This window comes from Cetorhinus maximus, chromosome 15, assembly GCF_964194155.1.
Source record: "Cetorhinus maximus chromosome 15, sCetMax3.hap1.1, whole genome shotgun sequence".
NCBI classification, from domain to species: domain Eukaryota; kingdom Metazoa; phylum Chordata; class Chondrichthyes; order Lamniformes; family Cetorhinidae; genus Cetorhinus; species Cetorhinus maximus.
The window spans coordinates 35,172,140-35,190,014 of record NC_135893.1 but is presented as its reverse complement, the minus strand read 5'-3'; the positions used below and the strand labels follow the sequence as shown (position 1 = coordinate 35,190,014).

The following is a 17,875-nucleotide window of genomic DNA, read 5'->3' as shown; positions in this document are numbered from 1 at the left end:
GGCTGAAAAGCCCAAGATTATCTGGCCTTGTAATTATATCGCTGCTGCTAGGAACCAACATCATGACTCTTTTCTACATTGTCACCAATGCCTCAATGTCTCCCTTTGCTACCAGAACTGGACATGGTATTCAGAGTGTGCTCTGCATTACTTGGACAGGTTGAATCTTGTGCCTACTATGACTTCTAGGTATCTTGCAGTTCCATCCTTAGATATTTCGGCAACATTCATGGAGCATGTGGGTCCCTTATTTTTGTTTCCTATGTGCAGTCCTTTACACTTGCTTGCATTAATTTCATCTCTTGTTATTCTGACCACATAGATATTTTGTCCAACTAATTTTGTCATTTCTGAGCTGCCTCTCCTGATTCCATTGTCTCTTCTCGTTTGGCGTCATCTACAAATTTCACCAATTTGCAGGGTTTCTGAGTCCAAGCCACTTGTAAATTAGAGGCAGCCATAGTCCCAGTACAGTCCAGTGTCCAGGGACATCTTACTCCTCAAACAACAACTCGCAATTATATAGTGCCTCTAATGTTGTAAAACGTCACAAGGTACTTCAAAGGAATGCTTATCAGACATGTCGTAAGGTTGTATGATTAACTATTTTCATTTTTGTCCCTTGTGAATCACTAATATTTGTTGGCATATAGTTACATTGGTGCCTACAGCCCTCCCTTACTTCACAAACACTGCATTAGTGTGTGTAGATAACGAGTGTTGTCAGGCTCTTTGACATGATAACCAAGGCCAGTCGAGTCCTCTGTGTGTCTGCATAGGAGCACTCTCCAAGAGGAGTTACTGTATAATGGCGCGTACTACAATGTGTGATATACTTACTGGGTTTATATTTTAAAAATTGCCTTCTACCATAACATTTTATTTAGTATTACTTTTGTTTTCTTCTTACTCATGCTGGTTTTAATAGTTTTTTTCTGAAACATTTTTAGAATGAACTTGGATAAACTCATGATGCTTTACAACATGAAGTGTTTGTATATGCATCAGCAATTGCAACAGTTTTCACTGCACATTGACTTGGCACGGAAAAAAATGTCAGAAAAAGACACTGGTTGGGTGGGGTGGTGGTTACATGTATAATTATGGCACTAAACATATGTAGAGGTAGGTAAACTGTCAGCATGTTTACTGCTGGCAGATGTAATGTTAGTTTTAACTATCACTTCAAGAGATTATTGTATCTATGTTATAAATCCTCATGGCACTCTGGGAGTGACTTCTGTTGATTTCATGGATAAAAATGTTTGAATTAAGAGCTGCATGCTTATTTTTCATTAGTTAAGAATGTTTGCCTTCAGTTCTTAGTTATGTTGACTAAAGTATCAAAAAGGTAAAGATGAAAATTGAATAATATTTAAAATATCAGGGTGGAAGATTATAAGCTTTGAAAAAGCAGTTAGATGGCCTAACCAATTGCTCTGTTGAGCCTCACTGGAAGTTAGGAGGAGGGGAAATCCATACACTTCCATCCTAGGCTCCCATTGGAAAAGGAATCAGAGCAAGTTGTCTTTCCTTTAGTCAGTGCAGAAACTTAAATAGGCGTGGAGCAGGAACAAGACAAATTTCACCTTTTTCCCTTCAATGTCCTTCTGATGTTTTGCCTTTGTCTCCTAAAAAGGCAAAACTTCATATGCACCAGTGCCCAGAGTATTGGTGGGCTATTTGACTGGAGGCCATCGTAGCATTTATACATCTACAGTTTTCTACAGGCTCACTGGATAGTGATCGGGTAGAATCCCTGGCTTGTTTTGGTTTCAAAGGTCTCTCTCCTTAGGCTGGAAGTGCTGAGCTCAAATGTAGTGCCCTTGCTATCACCATAGCTGAGATCAGATAAAAACATTGATCGTAGATTAAATATTGGACAATCTCAGTACATATAATTTGAGAAATCTTCGATGTACTGAAATAATCTATGAGCCATTGGGAAGATGCTACCCTATTTTGTTTTTCATTTATGAATATTAAATGTGGTACAGAGCAGGTTTTGAATTCAGCCTCTTGTTCTGAGCTCTACAGCACTGGGAATTGAATGTTGTGGTTTATGCTAAGCATTAGGAGTACTGTATTAACTAGGAAGAGCAAGTGGTAGAACCAAGCAGCCCTGACTCAATATATGTGGTGCAATGTTGTGTGTTCAAATGCAGCAGCCAAGTTGTTATCCCTGCTTCATTCAAAGCACTTAATGGTGAGTGACAGTATTTGCTGACTCATGTTAATCCTTGTTGCAAACTGTCAATCTCTGAGTGCTATCCATCAAAATAGAGTAAGATTTTTGCCGTTCATCATTTCTGCTGAATATTATGGACCAGAATTGTTCTGAACCTTGAGAATGTTTCGAAACACTATACATAAAATCAGGCAGTTGGGCAGGCGAGAAAAGGGGTGTAGGAAGAACAGGTTCAGGGAGGGGAAAGAAAGATAGTTTCAAAGTTGTGGTTTGAAGGTGGCTTTTGATAGCAAAGAGGGTGATACTGAAAAGAATTTGGAAAAGAGCCTCAGAAGAAAGGGAACAGTGGATAAAGAAATGGTTGTCATTGGTCGGTGGAGGCAGTGGATAATGAGTAACATTTTATATGAGGCATATAGCTTGTTTGTGGATATTTACATATCTGCAAATGGGATCCGAATTAAGGTGGACAGATAATTGTTCAGGATGCTTCAATGAACTTTTCTTAACTTCGACTTCATTTCCTTGCACAGTAAGGTTTATATTGGTTAAAGGAATAAAAATGTCACGTAACTTGAGACAACTTTGAGTCTTTATCATTTAGTCACATTTGAATGCCTATCTCATTTTAGACAGCGGTGCTGTCTGTAGCTGGAAGATTAGGGTCTGGTGAGACCATGGAGGGATTTGAGCATGATGACAAGGGCCCTATTGTCAAATCGTTTGGATACAGCAAGTGGATCTTTGAGTATAGGGTTTGTTGCAATAGAGAACATGGGCTGCAGCATTCTGGACTTGTAGAATATAAAAAATGGAGTCACTGAGTCCAGCAAAGAGGGCATTTAAGAAGCTGAGATGATGAAGGCGTGGACTAGGGTCTTGGGAGCAGTGAGGACAGGTATGGATGGAGGTAGGCAATATTGTGAAGACGGAGGAAGGGAACCTGGGTTCAAAAGCTGAGCTTGGGGTCAAGTAGGACAGTGGTGCTAAAAACTTTCAGACTGAGCTTGAAGTAATGGCCTAAGGGCTTAATGAAGCCCAGGTCAGTGGCACCAAAACTTCAGATTTGCTGCTGTTGTGATTCACCTGAAGGCTAATAGCAGGCATGCAGTTGGATAGGATGGGGAACAGTGGCTGAATCAGAGACAGAGGAAGCTGTTGACCAAACATTTCTCATTATCTTATGAGTCAACTTAAAAATCAGAAAGTACTGTTGGACATTAGAAGGTCAGTTAGTGGGGTCATTTAATTTTTCTTAATGCCGGATAATTAACAAAAAATATACAAACATTTTAGGTTGCCCTATCATTGTTTGTTCAGATATTGTCGATGTTCTTACTCGGTGAGAAGGATATCAGTTACTGGATGGATGTCGCACAGATTGATGGTACATAATATTATACAGGTACCAGACCCCGTATTCGGGAAGTTTGGGATGGATTTGGAGGCTTTACGGATCTTGGGTCCTAGGCCTACCATGTACTTATCATACATAAAATATTGTATGAAAAATACAGACTATAGGGGTTTTATTCAAATTGCTTCCCAGGGTGCCAGCTTTGAATATAGCTGGTTTTCGTGTCCTACTGGATTTTGGGAAGGCAGATAAGGGGTCCGGTACCTATATATATATTCAAAATAAGAAATTAGAAGTATAGGTTAGCATTTCTGGAATGGTGATACAAAATGCATTCAGCACAAATTGGTCGCTTTCATTAACTGAGAGCATTCAAATTACAGAAATAAAAATATGAGTCCACTAAGTGATTACATTGAATGGCTTTCACATTATGTACTTCAGTGCTGTAATCTCGCTGCAACCCTGAAGGATTAATGGCTAAATGGGCAAGGGAGGCATGCCCTTAGTTTGATTGTAACAAAACAATTTGAATTTTGTTTGAAGGCAATGTTTTGAAGAAACCTAATTTAATGAAGACTATAACATGCTACTTGGACAAGATGTCCCTTCAGCTGTACCCAACACTGGAGAAGTTCGAAGAAGAGCTGGTGGAATTGCTTAATGCAGACAGATTGCTTAAGGTATGGGAGAGCCATGATTAAGCTTTGAGCTTCTGAAAATTGTTTGCTTTGTACTACCTTATTATCATTTTGATCCTTCACTTTCCCTCTTTATTTCTGCTCCCAAAGACACAATTTGCTACAGCGAGTGGGGCAAAGGTTACCTTCTCAGTTTTCAACCTGTATGTTATTCTGTTAGTTTGAAGCACCAGCCCAAAATCGTGGAGCGAGCTCCCACTTCCCTGGATGCAACTGCATTAGCTGTATGTTTGTTCGTATGTTAGAGTTTTGTTGCAATGTGTGCTTTAAAATATCTTTTGTTAAGTAATGTTGATAATTGGGTTGGAGGACTTATTAAACATATCTGTAAATGGGATCTGAATTAACATGGACAGATAATTGTTCAGGATGCTTCAATTAACTTCTCTCAACTTCAACCTCAACTTCATTCTCTTGCACAGTGAGGTTTTTATATTAGTCAAGTCCATAACTTGAGGCGACTTTGAGTTTTTATCATTTAGCCACATTTCAGTGCCCATCTCATTTATCACACAGCAGCTCTGTCTATCTCTCCCTTTAAGTAGGAACCAGCTGTCTCCTTGAGTGTGCACTTCTGAACTCCAGGAACAACAAATAGTATTACAAAGGCTTAGTAACTACTTCGAGTCACTTTTCTTAGGGTTACATTGGCACTTACATTTGAAACACAGATTTAAGAATGAAGATTTGGCCGCCTTTTAAAAATAGGATGCAGCCAACTTCCCTTTGGGCCTCTATTCTGGATCAGCCAATGAATTATTCTATTGTTATGTCTGTGTTCTGATGAAAGGTCATTGACCTGAAACGTTAACTCTGTTTCTGTCTCAACAGATGCTGTCAGATCTGCTGAGTATTCCCAACACTTTGTCTTTATTTCAGATTTCCAGGATCTGCAATATTTTGCTTTTGTATTTCTGTTTAATTCACTGTCACTCCTCTTCCAGAAGCGCTCACCTTGAAGAAGCTCTTCTCTTCTCTCCCTCTGTTTTTCTCTTCCACCTTGTTCACCTTTATTGCTTTTGATTCCCTCTTCGTGTTTGATCAGGTACCTACCAAAACTTGCTTTCACAGCCACATCTTCTTCCTTATCAATTAACTGTGGCTTCGACTTATTCCACTTGGATTTCAACTGAAATTCCACCCTTCATGTTTTGGACCCCCACCACCCTTCCACCAGCCCTCCACAGTTACAATTATCTCTTAGACATTCAGCATTCTTCAAAAGCGCTGTTCTTACTGCATCCTGAGATCCGCTCTCAATGCCATGCACTGGCACATACGCCCCCCTTGACCTGACTCTTAAGCAGTACCGACTCATGCTATCTCAAATCTGTCTTGGTATGCAGTTTCATTTCATTCTTTATCTCATCCGGTGCTTTTTCATGAAATGTTTTTTCTTCCTTTCAGGTGTGAAGGATTTGTGTTCTGATGATGGGCTGTTGACCTGAAACGTTAACTCTGTTTCTCTCTCCAGACCTGCTGGGTATTTCCAGCATTTGCTGTTTTATGTATAATTACCATAAGGACTGTTGAGAAGCTAAGTGCCAGAAGTGAAGAAGAAAACAAAAAAAAAGAGTGGTTAAGGAGTTGTTGAAATGCACTTATCATAATATAATTGTTACCCATTTGTAGACACCCATGTGCAGAATATCATGAAACAGAACATGGAACCTGCTAGTGTAAGAGAGTGGCGGACCCAAAATATACCCCTCTAATTTCCCGATTAATTTAAATAGATTTTAAATTCTGTGCATAGAAATATGTTTTTAAGCAGTAGATTTTCACCTTGCAACCTGCAGAAGAAACTGGCTTAGGATAGGACACTGAAAACAGAATTTTTTTCAAGGAACAACGGAGATATTGATCGACTGGGCAGAGAGTAAAGGATCAGTGCAATCATTGATCACTCTTTGGGACTACTTGAAGACAACGATTTGTAGGCAGATAATGTGGCTGAAGTGTAAGAAAAGGACAGAAATAAAAATCAATTAGATCTGGAGGTGGGGATTAGAAAATAGGTGTTTCTGTTCCTAATCAATCTTTGGTGAACTACCAGGGCAAATTATAAACTATAAATTACCAAACAAACCAAGTTGAAACTGATTTTTGACCTAATGATAACCCAGGTAAATTCCTTACTTTGCAGTTAAGGTGGCAAATCAATGCAAGTATTTGAGGCCAGTTAGTATGGTATGCTTACATACGAACATACGAATTCGGAGCAGGAGCAGGCCACTCAGCCCCTCAAACCTGCTCCACCATTCAATAAGTTGATGGCTGATATGATTGTAACGCTACATTCCTGCCTAACCCCAATAACCTTTCACCCCTTTGTTAATCAAGAATCTATCTAGCTCTGCCTTAAAAATATTTAAAGGCTCTGCTTCCACCGCCTTTTGAGGAAGAGCTCCAAAGACTCACCGCCCTCTGAGAGAAAAAAATTCTCCTAATTTCTGTCTTAAATGAGCGACCCCTTGTTCTAGATTCTCCCACAAGAGGAAGCACCCTCTCCACATCCACTCTGTCAAGACCCCTTAGGATATTAAAGGTTTCAATTAAGTTGCCTTTTACTCTTCTAAATTCCAGTGGATACAAGCCTAACCTGTCCAGCCTTTCCTCATAAGACAACCCGATCATTCCTAGTATTAGCCTAGTAAACCTTCTCTGAACTGCTTCTAATGCATTTACATCTTTCTTTAAATTAGGAGATCAGTACTGTTCACAATACTCCAGATGTGGTCTCACCAATGCCCTTACTTAGTATTAATGATTGTACTAAATGTGCAGGTCAAAAACATGGAGTGTTGTAAAGCATTGCTTCCATCCTTGTAGCAAAAGCTGAACATAACACCTAGGTTTAATTTTATTATATTATGCCTCTGTTGTTAAAGATTTAAAACATACAAACAAACAAAGTAGGAGTAGGCCACTCGGTCCCTCGAGCCTACTCTGCCATTCAGTAAGATCATGGCTGACCTGATTTTAAACTCAACTCCACATTCCTATCCAACCTTGATAACCTTTCACCCCCTTGCACAACAAGAATCTATTTACCTCTGCCTTAAAAAATTCAAAGACTCTGCTTCCATTGCCTTTTGAGGAAGAGTTCCAAAGACTCATGACCCTCTGAGAGAAAATTTTTTCTTCATCTCTGTCATAAATGGGAGACCCCTTATTTTTAAACAGTGACCCCTAGTTCTAGATTCTCTCACAAGAGAAAACATCCTCTCCATACCCACCCTGTCAAGACCCCTCGGGATCTTATATGTTTCAATCAAGTCACCTTTTACTCTTCTGAACTCCCGCGGATACAAGCCTAACCTGTCCAACCTTTCCTCATAAGGCCACCGCCCATTCCAGGTACTAGTTTAGTAAACCTTCTCTGAACTGCCTCCAATGCACTTACATCCTTCCTTAAATAAGGAGACCAATACTGTACACAGTACTGCAGATGTGGTCTCACCAATGCCCTGTATAACTGCAGCATAACCTCCCTACTTTTGTATTCCCCTCCTTTTGTATTCAATTTTGTATTCAAGAAAATCAAGAAAGCTTGGGTATTAGACACAAATCTCCTTGTGTTGGTTTGGCTAAACTTTGCAAAGGGAAAGGGACCTCCTGCATTGGCCTTTATGGTATAGCTCTCTAACTTAAGAGTATAGCTAAATCTTGCTCAGGTGGTATTTGTTCTGAGTTGGTAAGGGCACATTACTCGTTGCCTAATGCTCTGTGCTTTTGATACTTAAAAATTAGGAATGCCCTGGATCAAAGGGCAAGAAGGTTTCCAATAAGTAGAAGTTCAGAGTCTGAGAATTGCAAAGGTTCAAGCACCAAAACCTCATTGTGTAGCAAAGCTGTTTCATTTCTTAGCTGCTTGAGAAAGTACAGTAGTAATACTGTCTTTAGAGGCATGCAAAGTGGAACAGCTGTGCAGGATTGGGGGAGGAGTGAGGGCTTGGGGGCAGGTGTTGGGAAATGGGGGAATGGGGGCAGGCTTGGGGGGATTGGGGGCATGTGTGGGGGGATTGAGGACAGATGTGGAGGGAATTGGGGGCAGATGTGGAGGGAATTGGGGGCAGATGTGGAGGGAATTGGGGGCAGATGTGGAGGGAATTGGGGGCAGATGTGGAGGGAATTGGGGGCAGATGTGGAGGGAATTGGGGGCAGATGCGGAGAGAATTGGGGGCAGATGCGGAGGGAATTGGGGGCAGATGTGGGGGGGATCGGGGGCAGATGTGGGGGGAATTGGGGGCAGATGTGGGGTGGAAGGGGGCAGGTGGGGGGAAGAGGGCATGTGTTGGGGGAATGGGAGCAAGTGTGGGGGGGGGATTGGAGACCTGGTATAGACAATGGTCACAGAAGCACCTAAAAATACCAATATGTGGTTTTGTCAAGTTTAGATTTCTGCAGAGAATGGGGTGGAATTCAGTGTTGGTGACAGGGGGGTGAGAGATCCTCAGTGCTGGATCTTGCTCCTCACCCTGGGGTTGATCAGGGTCTTCCTCAGAATCAGTGTTGAATTCTTCGTTTGCGGCCCCTGGGGGGATTTTCTATGGCACAGCTGACTGGAATAAATGAGACACGTTCCGGAGGGTATTGCAGTGATCCCCCTGAGCGGTCCAGGCAGCAAAACCTCATCTTGAGCAGGCCTATTGTCCTCTCAATGATTGCCCTTGTAGGGGCATGGCTGCAGTTGTAGCTCTCTTCAGCTGGAATCCTTGGGTGTCTTAGCGGTGTCATCAGCCACCTTTTTAGCGGATAGCCTTTGCCATCCAGCAGCCAGCCATCCAACAACCAGCCATCCAGCCATGCTGGTGCAATGAAGAGCCTTGGCACATGGGAGTGACACAGGATGTAGGCATCATGGCAGCTTCCTGGATACTTGGCATAAACCTGTAGTATCTCATGCTTGTGGTCACACACAATCTGCACATTCAGAGAGTGGAACCCCTTTGTATTTACAAAGGCACCCGGCTCACCCGCTGATGCCTTGACGAGCACATGTGTGCAGTCACTGGCTTCCTGAATTTCAGAAATCCTGCTCTTGCAGTGAAACCTCTGGCTCGCTCTGCCTGGCTGGCCTTGTCTGTCCTGAACTGAATGAAGGTGTTTACCCTTTGGAACAGTGCATCTGTAACTGGCCTGATGCAGCTGAGCATAGTGGATTGCGAGACTCTGCTCCGCAGAGATCTCCCACTGACCCTTGGAATGATCCTGAGGCATAAAAGTTCAGGCCCACTGTTACCCTCAGAGCCACTGGCATAGGGTGGCCACCTACACAGTTTGAGGCTATTTCAGGGCTGATTTTGTCACAGTTTCTCTGGAGATGCAGAGCCGTCTTCAGCACTGAACCTCTCATTTCCAGGTAGCATGATCACTGCCTGTACATTCTACCTGCTGGGTATTGGCACCTTCTCCTGACCCTTCTCCCTTGCTAAGTCTGCTGGTCCTCCACTCCCTCTGGCTTTGCTTCTCGGTCCTGTGGGCAACTGGCCTCCTCTCCCTTCTGGCCCTCTCCTCCTCTTCTGAGGAGGTCCCTCCAGCTGAGTGCACAATCCCTATGTCTAACCTGCTTTCACAGGTTTCAGCATTGAATGTGCCTTTCTGCAGAAAGCCTCTGCAAATATTTAACCTTCCTAGAATTATTGAAACCAGTCAAAATATTCCAAAAATGATCCATAGCCCACCAACTACCAACTCACTTCAAAATTCCTAACTTCCCACCTCCCCAAAATATTCTGGGCCTATTCGCCTGCTCTGGATGTAGAATGATTGAAAAACGTGAAGGCCGCTTGGCTGATTGGCCCATGCGCCAAGCATAAAAGTGCACAGGCCACTCACAATCACAGTGAATTGGCCCTTTAATTGTTGGCGGGCGCACTTTTGACTTCTGCGCCCGCCTGCCGACTAAAATATCGTAAGGCAGCGCAGCGACGTCAGGAAGCCCTCCTGACGTTATCATGCCTCATTTTGCGATGTGTCGTGCTTGCCGTGTGTCCGCATGGTAAAGGTAAAATTCTGACCTATTATAATGATTTGATATACTGGCCAGGTTTCTATTTGAAACAGATAACTTTACTACGGAGAGCTTTTCAGAAGCTACATGCTTGTACCAGGTCCTCGACTAGAAAGCCATGCTCCCCAGATTATCCGTGCTTAGAACTCTTTGGTTGGAGTCTCGAAGAACAATCACATGACCCCTGATAGGCAGTAGGAAAGATTATACCTTCAATTACTGCACCTATATTTTGAAAAGAAGCATACAATGGTTTTGAACATGGCTCACATGCTGGTACCAATGCTAGGGAAATAATGCACTTGAAAAGAATTCTCCTGGCTTTACCACTGGAATACTCTGGTCTCCTCCATGAGTATCTATAGAATTCCATGTTGCAGCCATTCCGAATTGTTAATACCACAGACACATAAGCCAGTACTTATTATTCACAGTCTTTATCTCCAGGGTTATTTTCCGATTTGAACTATCAGACTGACTTGCTCATGAAAGTTTTATTCTCTTTTCAGGTGAGAGTGCTCAGAGAGCTTCTTTCTTCTGCCATGAATTTAAAGCAAAGTTCACATTATCATTGTTAGATTTACCCCAAGGATAAGATATGTAAAAGAGATGCAGTGTTGACTGGAGCAGTCAAAAGTACCATCAGTTTTTTTTAAACACATATTCTTATTACTGTCAAAGTTTAAAAGCCAGCCACACTGTAAACTCCAATTTATTACAATGGTAATATATCTTGCTACATCCCTGCCCATTTTAGGTTTGAAGGTGTTGTGTTGATAGTTTAATAAAACACTGTTTTCTGATGAATACCTGAATTGTTCATGAGATGCATACATGCAATGTTGTACCTTTCAAATCACGACACCCTGTGCAAAGATGCATTAGTAGCGATTATCATACCTCAGACAGACACAAACAAGTTTCTCCTCCAAAGTTTGCACTTTGGTGAAGCGTTTGCTTAACAGTCTGAAGACTTAACAAAGTGTTTTATTTATTAATAATGTATGCATCATAGGATGAATTATTCATTCCAGGGCAAGTGGGATGGAGGGAAAATGTTGTTGATGAAATGGAAAGCCCAAAGGACTACTCATAACAAGTCATGATTTGCCATGATCATGTGCTGAATGTAGTGACTTGGCTTGAGAGTAAATCCTATACAGCTTATTGAAGATTAATAAGTGGACTTCAGAAGTTGCTGTAGTACAAAGAATATTTGGATAATTGGCTAGAGAAGCTCATTTGTATTAACTATCTAGGTAAGAAATTCTTAACCATTACATCATCTTTGCTTTAAAAATACACTCTGCTCCCTCTTGTAACATGAGAAACACCATAAAGGAAGACAATGAAAATGTACAAGCATAATATTTCGTTATGCTTAGAGAGAGAACAGTAGATACTTCGGAGTATTTCGTAAGCTGAGATCTCATTCAGGATTTAGTTAAAATTGTAAATCACAAGAGTAACAGCTATATCAACCTAGAGTTAAGGCTTTTGTCCAGTACTCAGTTCTGATGCCTGTTATTTTTGTATATTTTCTTTTTGAATAAGTGGGACTGCAGTCTAGGGACCATCCTGTTGCTCAAGGGGAGCATTCGTTTTTGAAAGAAGTTCAAATATAAATGCTCAGCTCTGAAGCACCTTCTCCTTCGACGGTCTTTTGACCCACAGCTCTTCCCAGCCATGTTTCCCAGTCCCAAACCGTCTCTTACCTCCATGGTATTTGACCAGGAACCTCCAACCAGATAAGGGATCCCTATATGTTACTGTGGTCCCATATGACACACACAATGGATTTTCTGTGAAGAAATATCTTTCCTCTCCTGCAACATGAGGGGTGGGGTCTTATGGCGCAGCGGATAGCAACCCTGCCGTGAGCCAGAAGCTTAGGGTTCGAATCCCACACCAGGACTTGATGGCCACAGAAGGTGCGTTCATAACGTGACCAAACAGATTGATTGTCAACCTGCAAATTCTTCCAACATGCCTATGGCAGGTGGTAAGAACAGGAGAGACTACTGGTCAGCCATGTTTGATGCGGAGTGGTGCTCCTTAAGCTAAGTCTTTGGCTTCAGGCTAGTGACCTGCTCCAAGAAAAACAAGTTATGGATAATGGACGTAAGCATGTGATTTGTCTGCTTCATGTGCTTCTAGACATGGGAAGTTGTCTTAAGTCTAAGTCAACATGGTCTACTTTCCTAACAATACTTCTCCCCCCCACCCCACTCTTCTTTCTTTAAGGAGGTGTCTGTCCCTCTCTCTTCCTCCCCCCATTCAAGGTGTCTCATTCACAGATGCTGCTCGAAAGACACTCAGTCTTAGCCCCTTCCAACAGGTTCTTTCTATCCCTTCAATTGACCTGGACAAGACTATGCCCTCCCACATTCTCCCTCTCACAGAAATGGGTCACCCTCTTGCTCTCTCTCTCTCGCTCTCTCATTTTCTCAGCAAAGCTTGCTTCTCTCTGCAACATACTCCACAAGGTTGTCCTCCCATCTCCCCCTGAATAGTCAGATAAACAGATATATGCGCTCTCATTTTCTCTCTCAGGCACTGCAAAGGGAGAAGGAGAACTGAAGGAGAGGGAGAGGAGTTAAAGGAAAGACTTTTCTCTCCCTCTACACCCAAGTAGGATACTGTTATGACACAGCAGTTGGTAAAGGCTGTTATTTAAAATCCCAGAGGGAAACTTTAAACAGCTGTCATAACCTGTATTTTCAAGTGGTATGTTTTGAGTTGCAGCTGTAAATTCAGGAATAAGACTATCAGTTCTTGAGATGTTTTATATCAAACTACATAAGACAATTATTAATTTACACAAGTTAAACATATACACATGGCTGCAAATTACTACTATCATAACTTTTTAACAAATTCCCAAACTAAACTCCATTAAGGCAACAACAACCCATAGACATTAAGCAGACACCAGGCAAAGCATTTTCACCGTACAAATTGAAAATGAGGTTCCTTTCACTTTGGTTCCTTTGCAGACAGCTGTAGGTTTACAGCTGCTTTGATGTTACATACCTCTGCCCTGCACACACACAACTCCCAAGCACTTCTCTTTGAATGTAAGTTCTCAGTGTATCACAAGGTCCTTTGAACTCCACCTCTTCTAACAATAAAACCCCTTTCATTGTACCAATTTTATTAGTATTATAAACATTGGTTGGTGTCTCCTAGCTAGGTGCAATATTTCACTCCTCTTCTTGAATGCTGTATTCAACAAAATGCAAATGTACTTTTTACCTCTCTGTTTACATCTCAAACTACTATACATCAAAGCAGCCAGACTAGCTGGCTTGAATCCAATTAAAACGCACATAGACAAACCCACAAACTAAACCTCTATTTTAAAAAAAAAATTCCAATAACATTATATGCATTAATAGCTTCATGTCAGATACTTGAGTCTCTTGAGTCATATCCTCCTTCATATAGAATGTCCCTGTCCCTGTGCCTTCCTCTCCCAATCAAGAGAATGTCTGTATGTCACTCTCTTCCCGACATTTATTTTCTCCCTCTCTCATCAATGAATTGCTTCAATTTTACTGCCTTAAACATGATCTGTTTGTCCTCATTCTTCTCGATGGGATCTCTTTTTACAGGATCTTTTTTTCTCCATCCCACCAGGCTGGAATACCCATCAGACTCTGTCTCTCTTCCCCCTTCCCAGAGCAATGGGTCGCCTTCCCCTACCATCCAGAGCAGAGATTTTACATTCCTCCCAAAAGGCTCTCTTGCAGTTGCTTACCCATTCCACATAGACTCACTTTCATCCACCCTAGAACAGAAGCTCTTCCTCTTTCCTACTGCCCATCATGAGCGTTGGCCACACTCCTTAACCTTGCAATTGATCTAGGTTTTTATTTATTCTTTCATGGGATGTGAGTGTCTCTGGCCAGGCCAGCATTGATTGCTCATCCCTAATTCCCCTTGAGAAGATGGTGGTGAACTGCTGCCTTGAACAGCTGCAGTTCGTGTAATGTAGATACAGAGCTGTTAGGGAGGAAGTTCCAGGATTTTGACCCAGTGACAGTGAAGGAATGACTACGTATTTCCAAGTCGGGATGGTGTGTGACTTGGAGGGCAACTTGCAGGTGCTGGTATTCCCATGTATCTGCTGCCCTTGTCTTTCCAGGGGGTAGAGAATATGTGCTGAGGAGGTGTTGCAAAATAAACCTTAGTGAGTTGCTGAAGTTCATCTTGTAGATGGTACATTACTGTAGCCATAGTGCATCAGTGGTGGAGTGAAGATGTAAGATGGTGGATGGGGGCCAGTCAAGGGGCCTGCTTTCTCCTGGATGGTGTTGAGCTTCTTGAGTGTTGTTGGAGTGTGCATTCCATCACATTCTTGACTTGTGCTTTGTAAATGCTGGACAAGCTTTGGGAAATCAAGAAACGTGGTGCTGGATTTGAAGATGATAATTGCTTTGAATGTTTTGTTGGACACCGTAGGGGCGCCATACTTGAGGAAGGATGTCTCCTAGCTAGGTGCAATATTTGAAGGCTATGGAGAGAGTACAGAGGAGATTCACAAGAATGATTTCAGAGATAACTGTAGCTAAGAGGATAGATTGAAGAGGTTGGGACTGTTTTCCTTGGAGAAAATAAGGCTGAAAAGAGACTTGATAGAGGCATTCAGGATCCTGAGGGGTCTGGACAGGGTAAATAGTGAGAAACTGTTCCCACTGAAGAGAGCATCAAGAACCAGTGGGCATAGATTCAAAATAATTGGCGAAAGGAGTAAAAGTGATGTGAAGAAAAGCTTTTTCACCCAGAGGGTGGTTGGAGTCTGGAATGAACTTCCTAAGAGGGTGGTGGAGGCAGGTTCGATTGAGGTATTCAAAAGGGCATTGGATGGCTACCTGAAAAGAGAGAATGTGCAGGGTTATGGGGATAAGGCAGGGGAGTGGGACAAAATAGAATGACCATTCACAGAGCCAGTGCAGACTCGATGTGCTGAATGGCCTCCTTCTGCACCGTACAGATTCTGTGGAGACGATCATTGCCTGGTGCTTGTGTGATACAAATATTATTTGCCAATTATCAGCCAAGCCTGGTAAATACTGAGGCAAAGTAGCTACTCAACATATTTCAGCCCTTTTCTCTATCATTACCTTTTCACTTATTTCTTCTTGCTCTCCTAATTTTTTTACTTCCTTCCTAACCTGTTTCATATTTCCTTTTACCATCCTCGCTTTTGTTGTCTATGTACTTTAAGTATACCTTTTTCTTTAGTTTCAATTTTACTCTTTATCCATTCGTGGTGTGTCATTATTGGCTTCTTATTTCCTTTTTATGGCAGAATATCCTTCTCTTGCACTCTATTGATCACCATTTTAAATATTTTCCACCGTTGTTCTGTCTTTGCTTTTGGTTTTCCATTGCACCTTCCCTCATTCCATTCTCATCCCCTCAAAATTAGTTTTTTTTTCCAATGCCTTATCTTTTGTCTTTCTCATTCATTATTTTAAACTTACATGATAGCTATTGCCTAAGTGTTCCGCAATCGCTTCCTTCTATTACTGCTCTTGTTCATTTCCCATTACTCGATTCAATTTGATTTCTCCCTTGCACTTCTTGTGTATCGGGTAAAAAGGAAGTCTTGTGCACGTTGTAAAAACTCCCTTCCCTTTTCCCCTTTCCCAACGTTTTGTTCGATTATTTTCTCTTGACTCATTTCCTAGATTTGCCTACATTTTTCTTCCTCTACTTGCCTTTTACTATTAGGTCATCTATTGTTTACTTAGAATTGCATAGAATTAAGTAAATTACATAGAATTACAGCATTGAAACAGTCCATTCTTCCCAACTGCTCCATGCCAGTGTTTATTCTCCGCACGAGCCTCTTTATACCCTACTTTATCTAACTCTATCAGCATAAACTTCTATTTCTTTCTCCCCCGTGCTTTTCTAGCATCTCCTTAAGTGCATCTATGCTACTTGCCTCAACTACGGCTTATGGTAGTGAGTCCTAACCATCCAGTGGATAAATAAATTTCTCCTGAGTTATTACGTTTACTAATGTGATTAATCCCTTCTTATCCTTTGTCTCAATCTCAATGGATTCTGCTTCTATTTTAATATTAGTGATATCCCCTTTTCCTACTGGCATTCTGTTACCTCTGATTAATACAGCCACCCCACTCTACTACTGCCTTCCCTGTCCTTTCTAAATATGTTATGTCCTACCTTAGCTGCTGGTCCTGAACTTTATTAAGCCATATTTCAGTTATCCCTTCTACATCTTGCTACTCATGATGAATTAATGCCCTCACTTTTCCCATTTTGTTTCATATATTATGATGCGGCAGATGATGTGTGCCAAGTGGACTAAATCCACAAGGGAAACTTGATCGCGCTATCACAACAGTTTTGCAATTTGTATTTATTACGAGATATGTGCACTGAATTCAGAAGTAATGAGTCCACCAAGACCTTTAGAAATTTTAAAAATTAAATTAGAATATTTATTAACAAAATAAAAGATTTCAAACACATACATAAAACTACAAATTACTACTATAACAATTACTAAAATTCCTAATTAACCTGGCTCTCAGTCACACACTCCCTTTAAGACATCAGTCCAAAATAGATTTTAGATTTAAAACAAATCCAGCAAGTTAGCACAGTACCCACTTGACAGTGGAATTCCAAATGGCTTCCCCAATTTCAGTTACTTTACAATGCAAACATATGCACAAATAGCTGGAGGCTGCTTGAAGGCTGTTTCTCACACACTCCTGTTGGATTTTACATGTCCCTCTCCTCACATGGCAATTCATTCTCCTTTATATATATATATTTCTCTCTCTTTAATATGTAAATTCTATTGTTCCATATGTCTTTGAAACTGTATCTTCCTCATAATATAAAAACTTTCATGTTGCCATTATTGCCAGTAACCTTTGGGAAAAATAAACACACTCCTTAGCTTTGCTTATCTGGCCAGTTATAAATAGATTGTTATGGCACAGCCGATGGTAAATGCTGAGCTGCTCAAATCCCAAAGGGAAACTTGAAACAACTGCCACAGCTTATCTTCTAACACATCAAGGCCTTCAGACCAGCTGCCTTTAATCCAATTAATTCTCACACACAGACACATACAGACACAGATACCACTATTTTACAATAAATTTCAATAACATTGTTGTATCTTCCTGACACCCCCTCCTTATTGAAAAAGGAATCGTCATAATTTAAAAAGAGGACTTCATTTTTATTAACCCATCTTATACTATTACATTACCAGATGCATTAACATAATATATATACAAATCCTTCGTTTCAACAGAAATTATTTGAGTACAGTGCCCAGGTTTTAAATGTCCAATTTTCCCTTTAAGCTTCAAACTTTTGATAATGCATCTGCAATCAAATTTTCTTGTCCCGCTACATGTATAATCTGTAGATTAAATGATTGCAGTAATAAACTGCACTTGAATAGCCTCACACTTTGTCTAGAAATTTGTCCAGAAACTTTAAGGGATTGTGGTCTGTATAAAGAATTGTTTCGGACGAACTATTTGCAACAAAAATCTCAAAGTTCAGCAATGCTAACACCAAACCCAAAGTCTCCTTTTCAATCGTTCAATATC

The 17,875-nt window shown here is 41.2% G+C and overlaps 1 protein-coding gene across 8 annotated transcripts in view; it reads left to right on the top strand.

The window, feature by feature from the left end:
• The window catches only part of nphp4 (nephronophthisis 4), a 504,277-nt gene that overhangs the window by 184,005 nt on the left and 302,397 nt on the right, over window positions 1-17,875 (top strand). For all 8 annotated transcript variants that reach the window (XR_013578910.1, XM_078558224.1, XM_078558219.1 and 5 more), the window contains one exon: window positions 4,092-4,228. Coding sequence is in view for 7 of the 8 variants with exons in the window: in XM_078558224.1 (XP_078414350.1) it covers window positions 4,092-4,228 (137 nt within the window). In the remaining variant the exon portion in view is untranslated. The remainder of the gene's footprint in view (window positions 1-4,091; window positions 4,229-17,875) is intronic.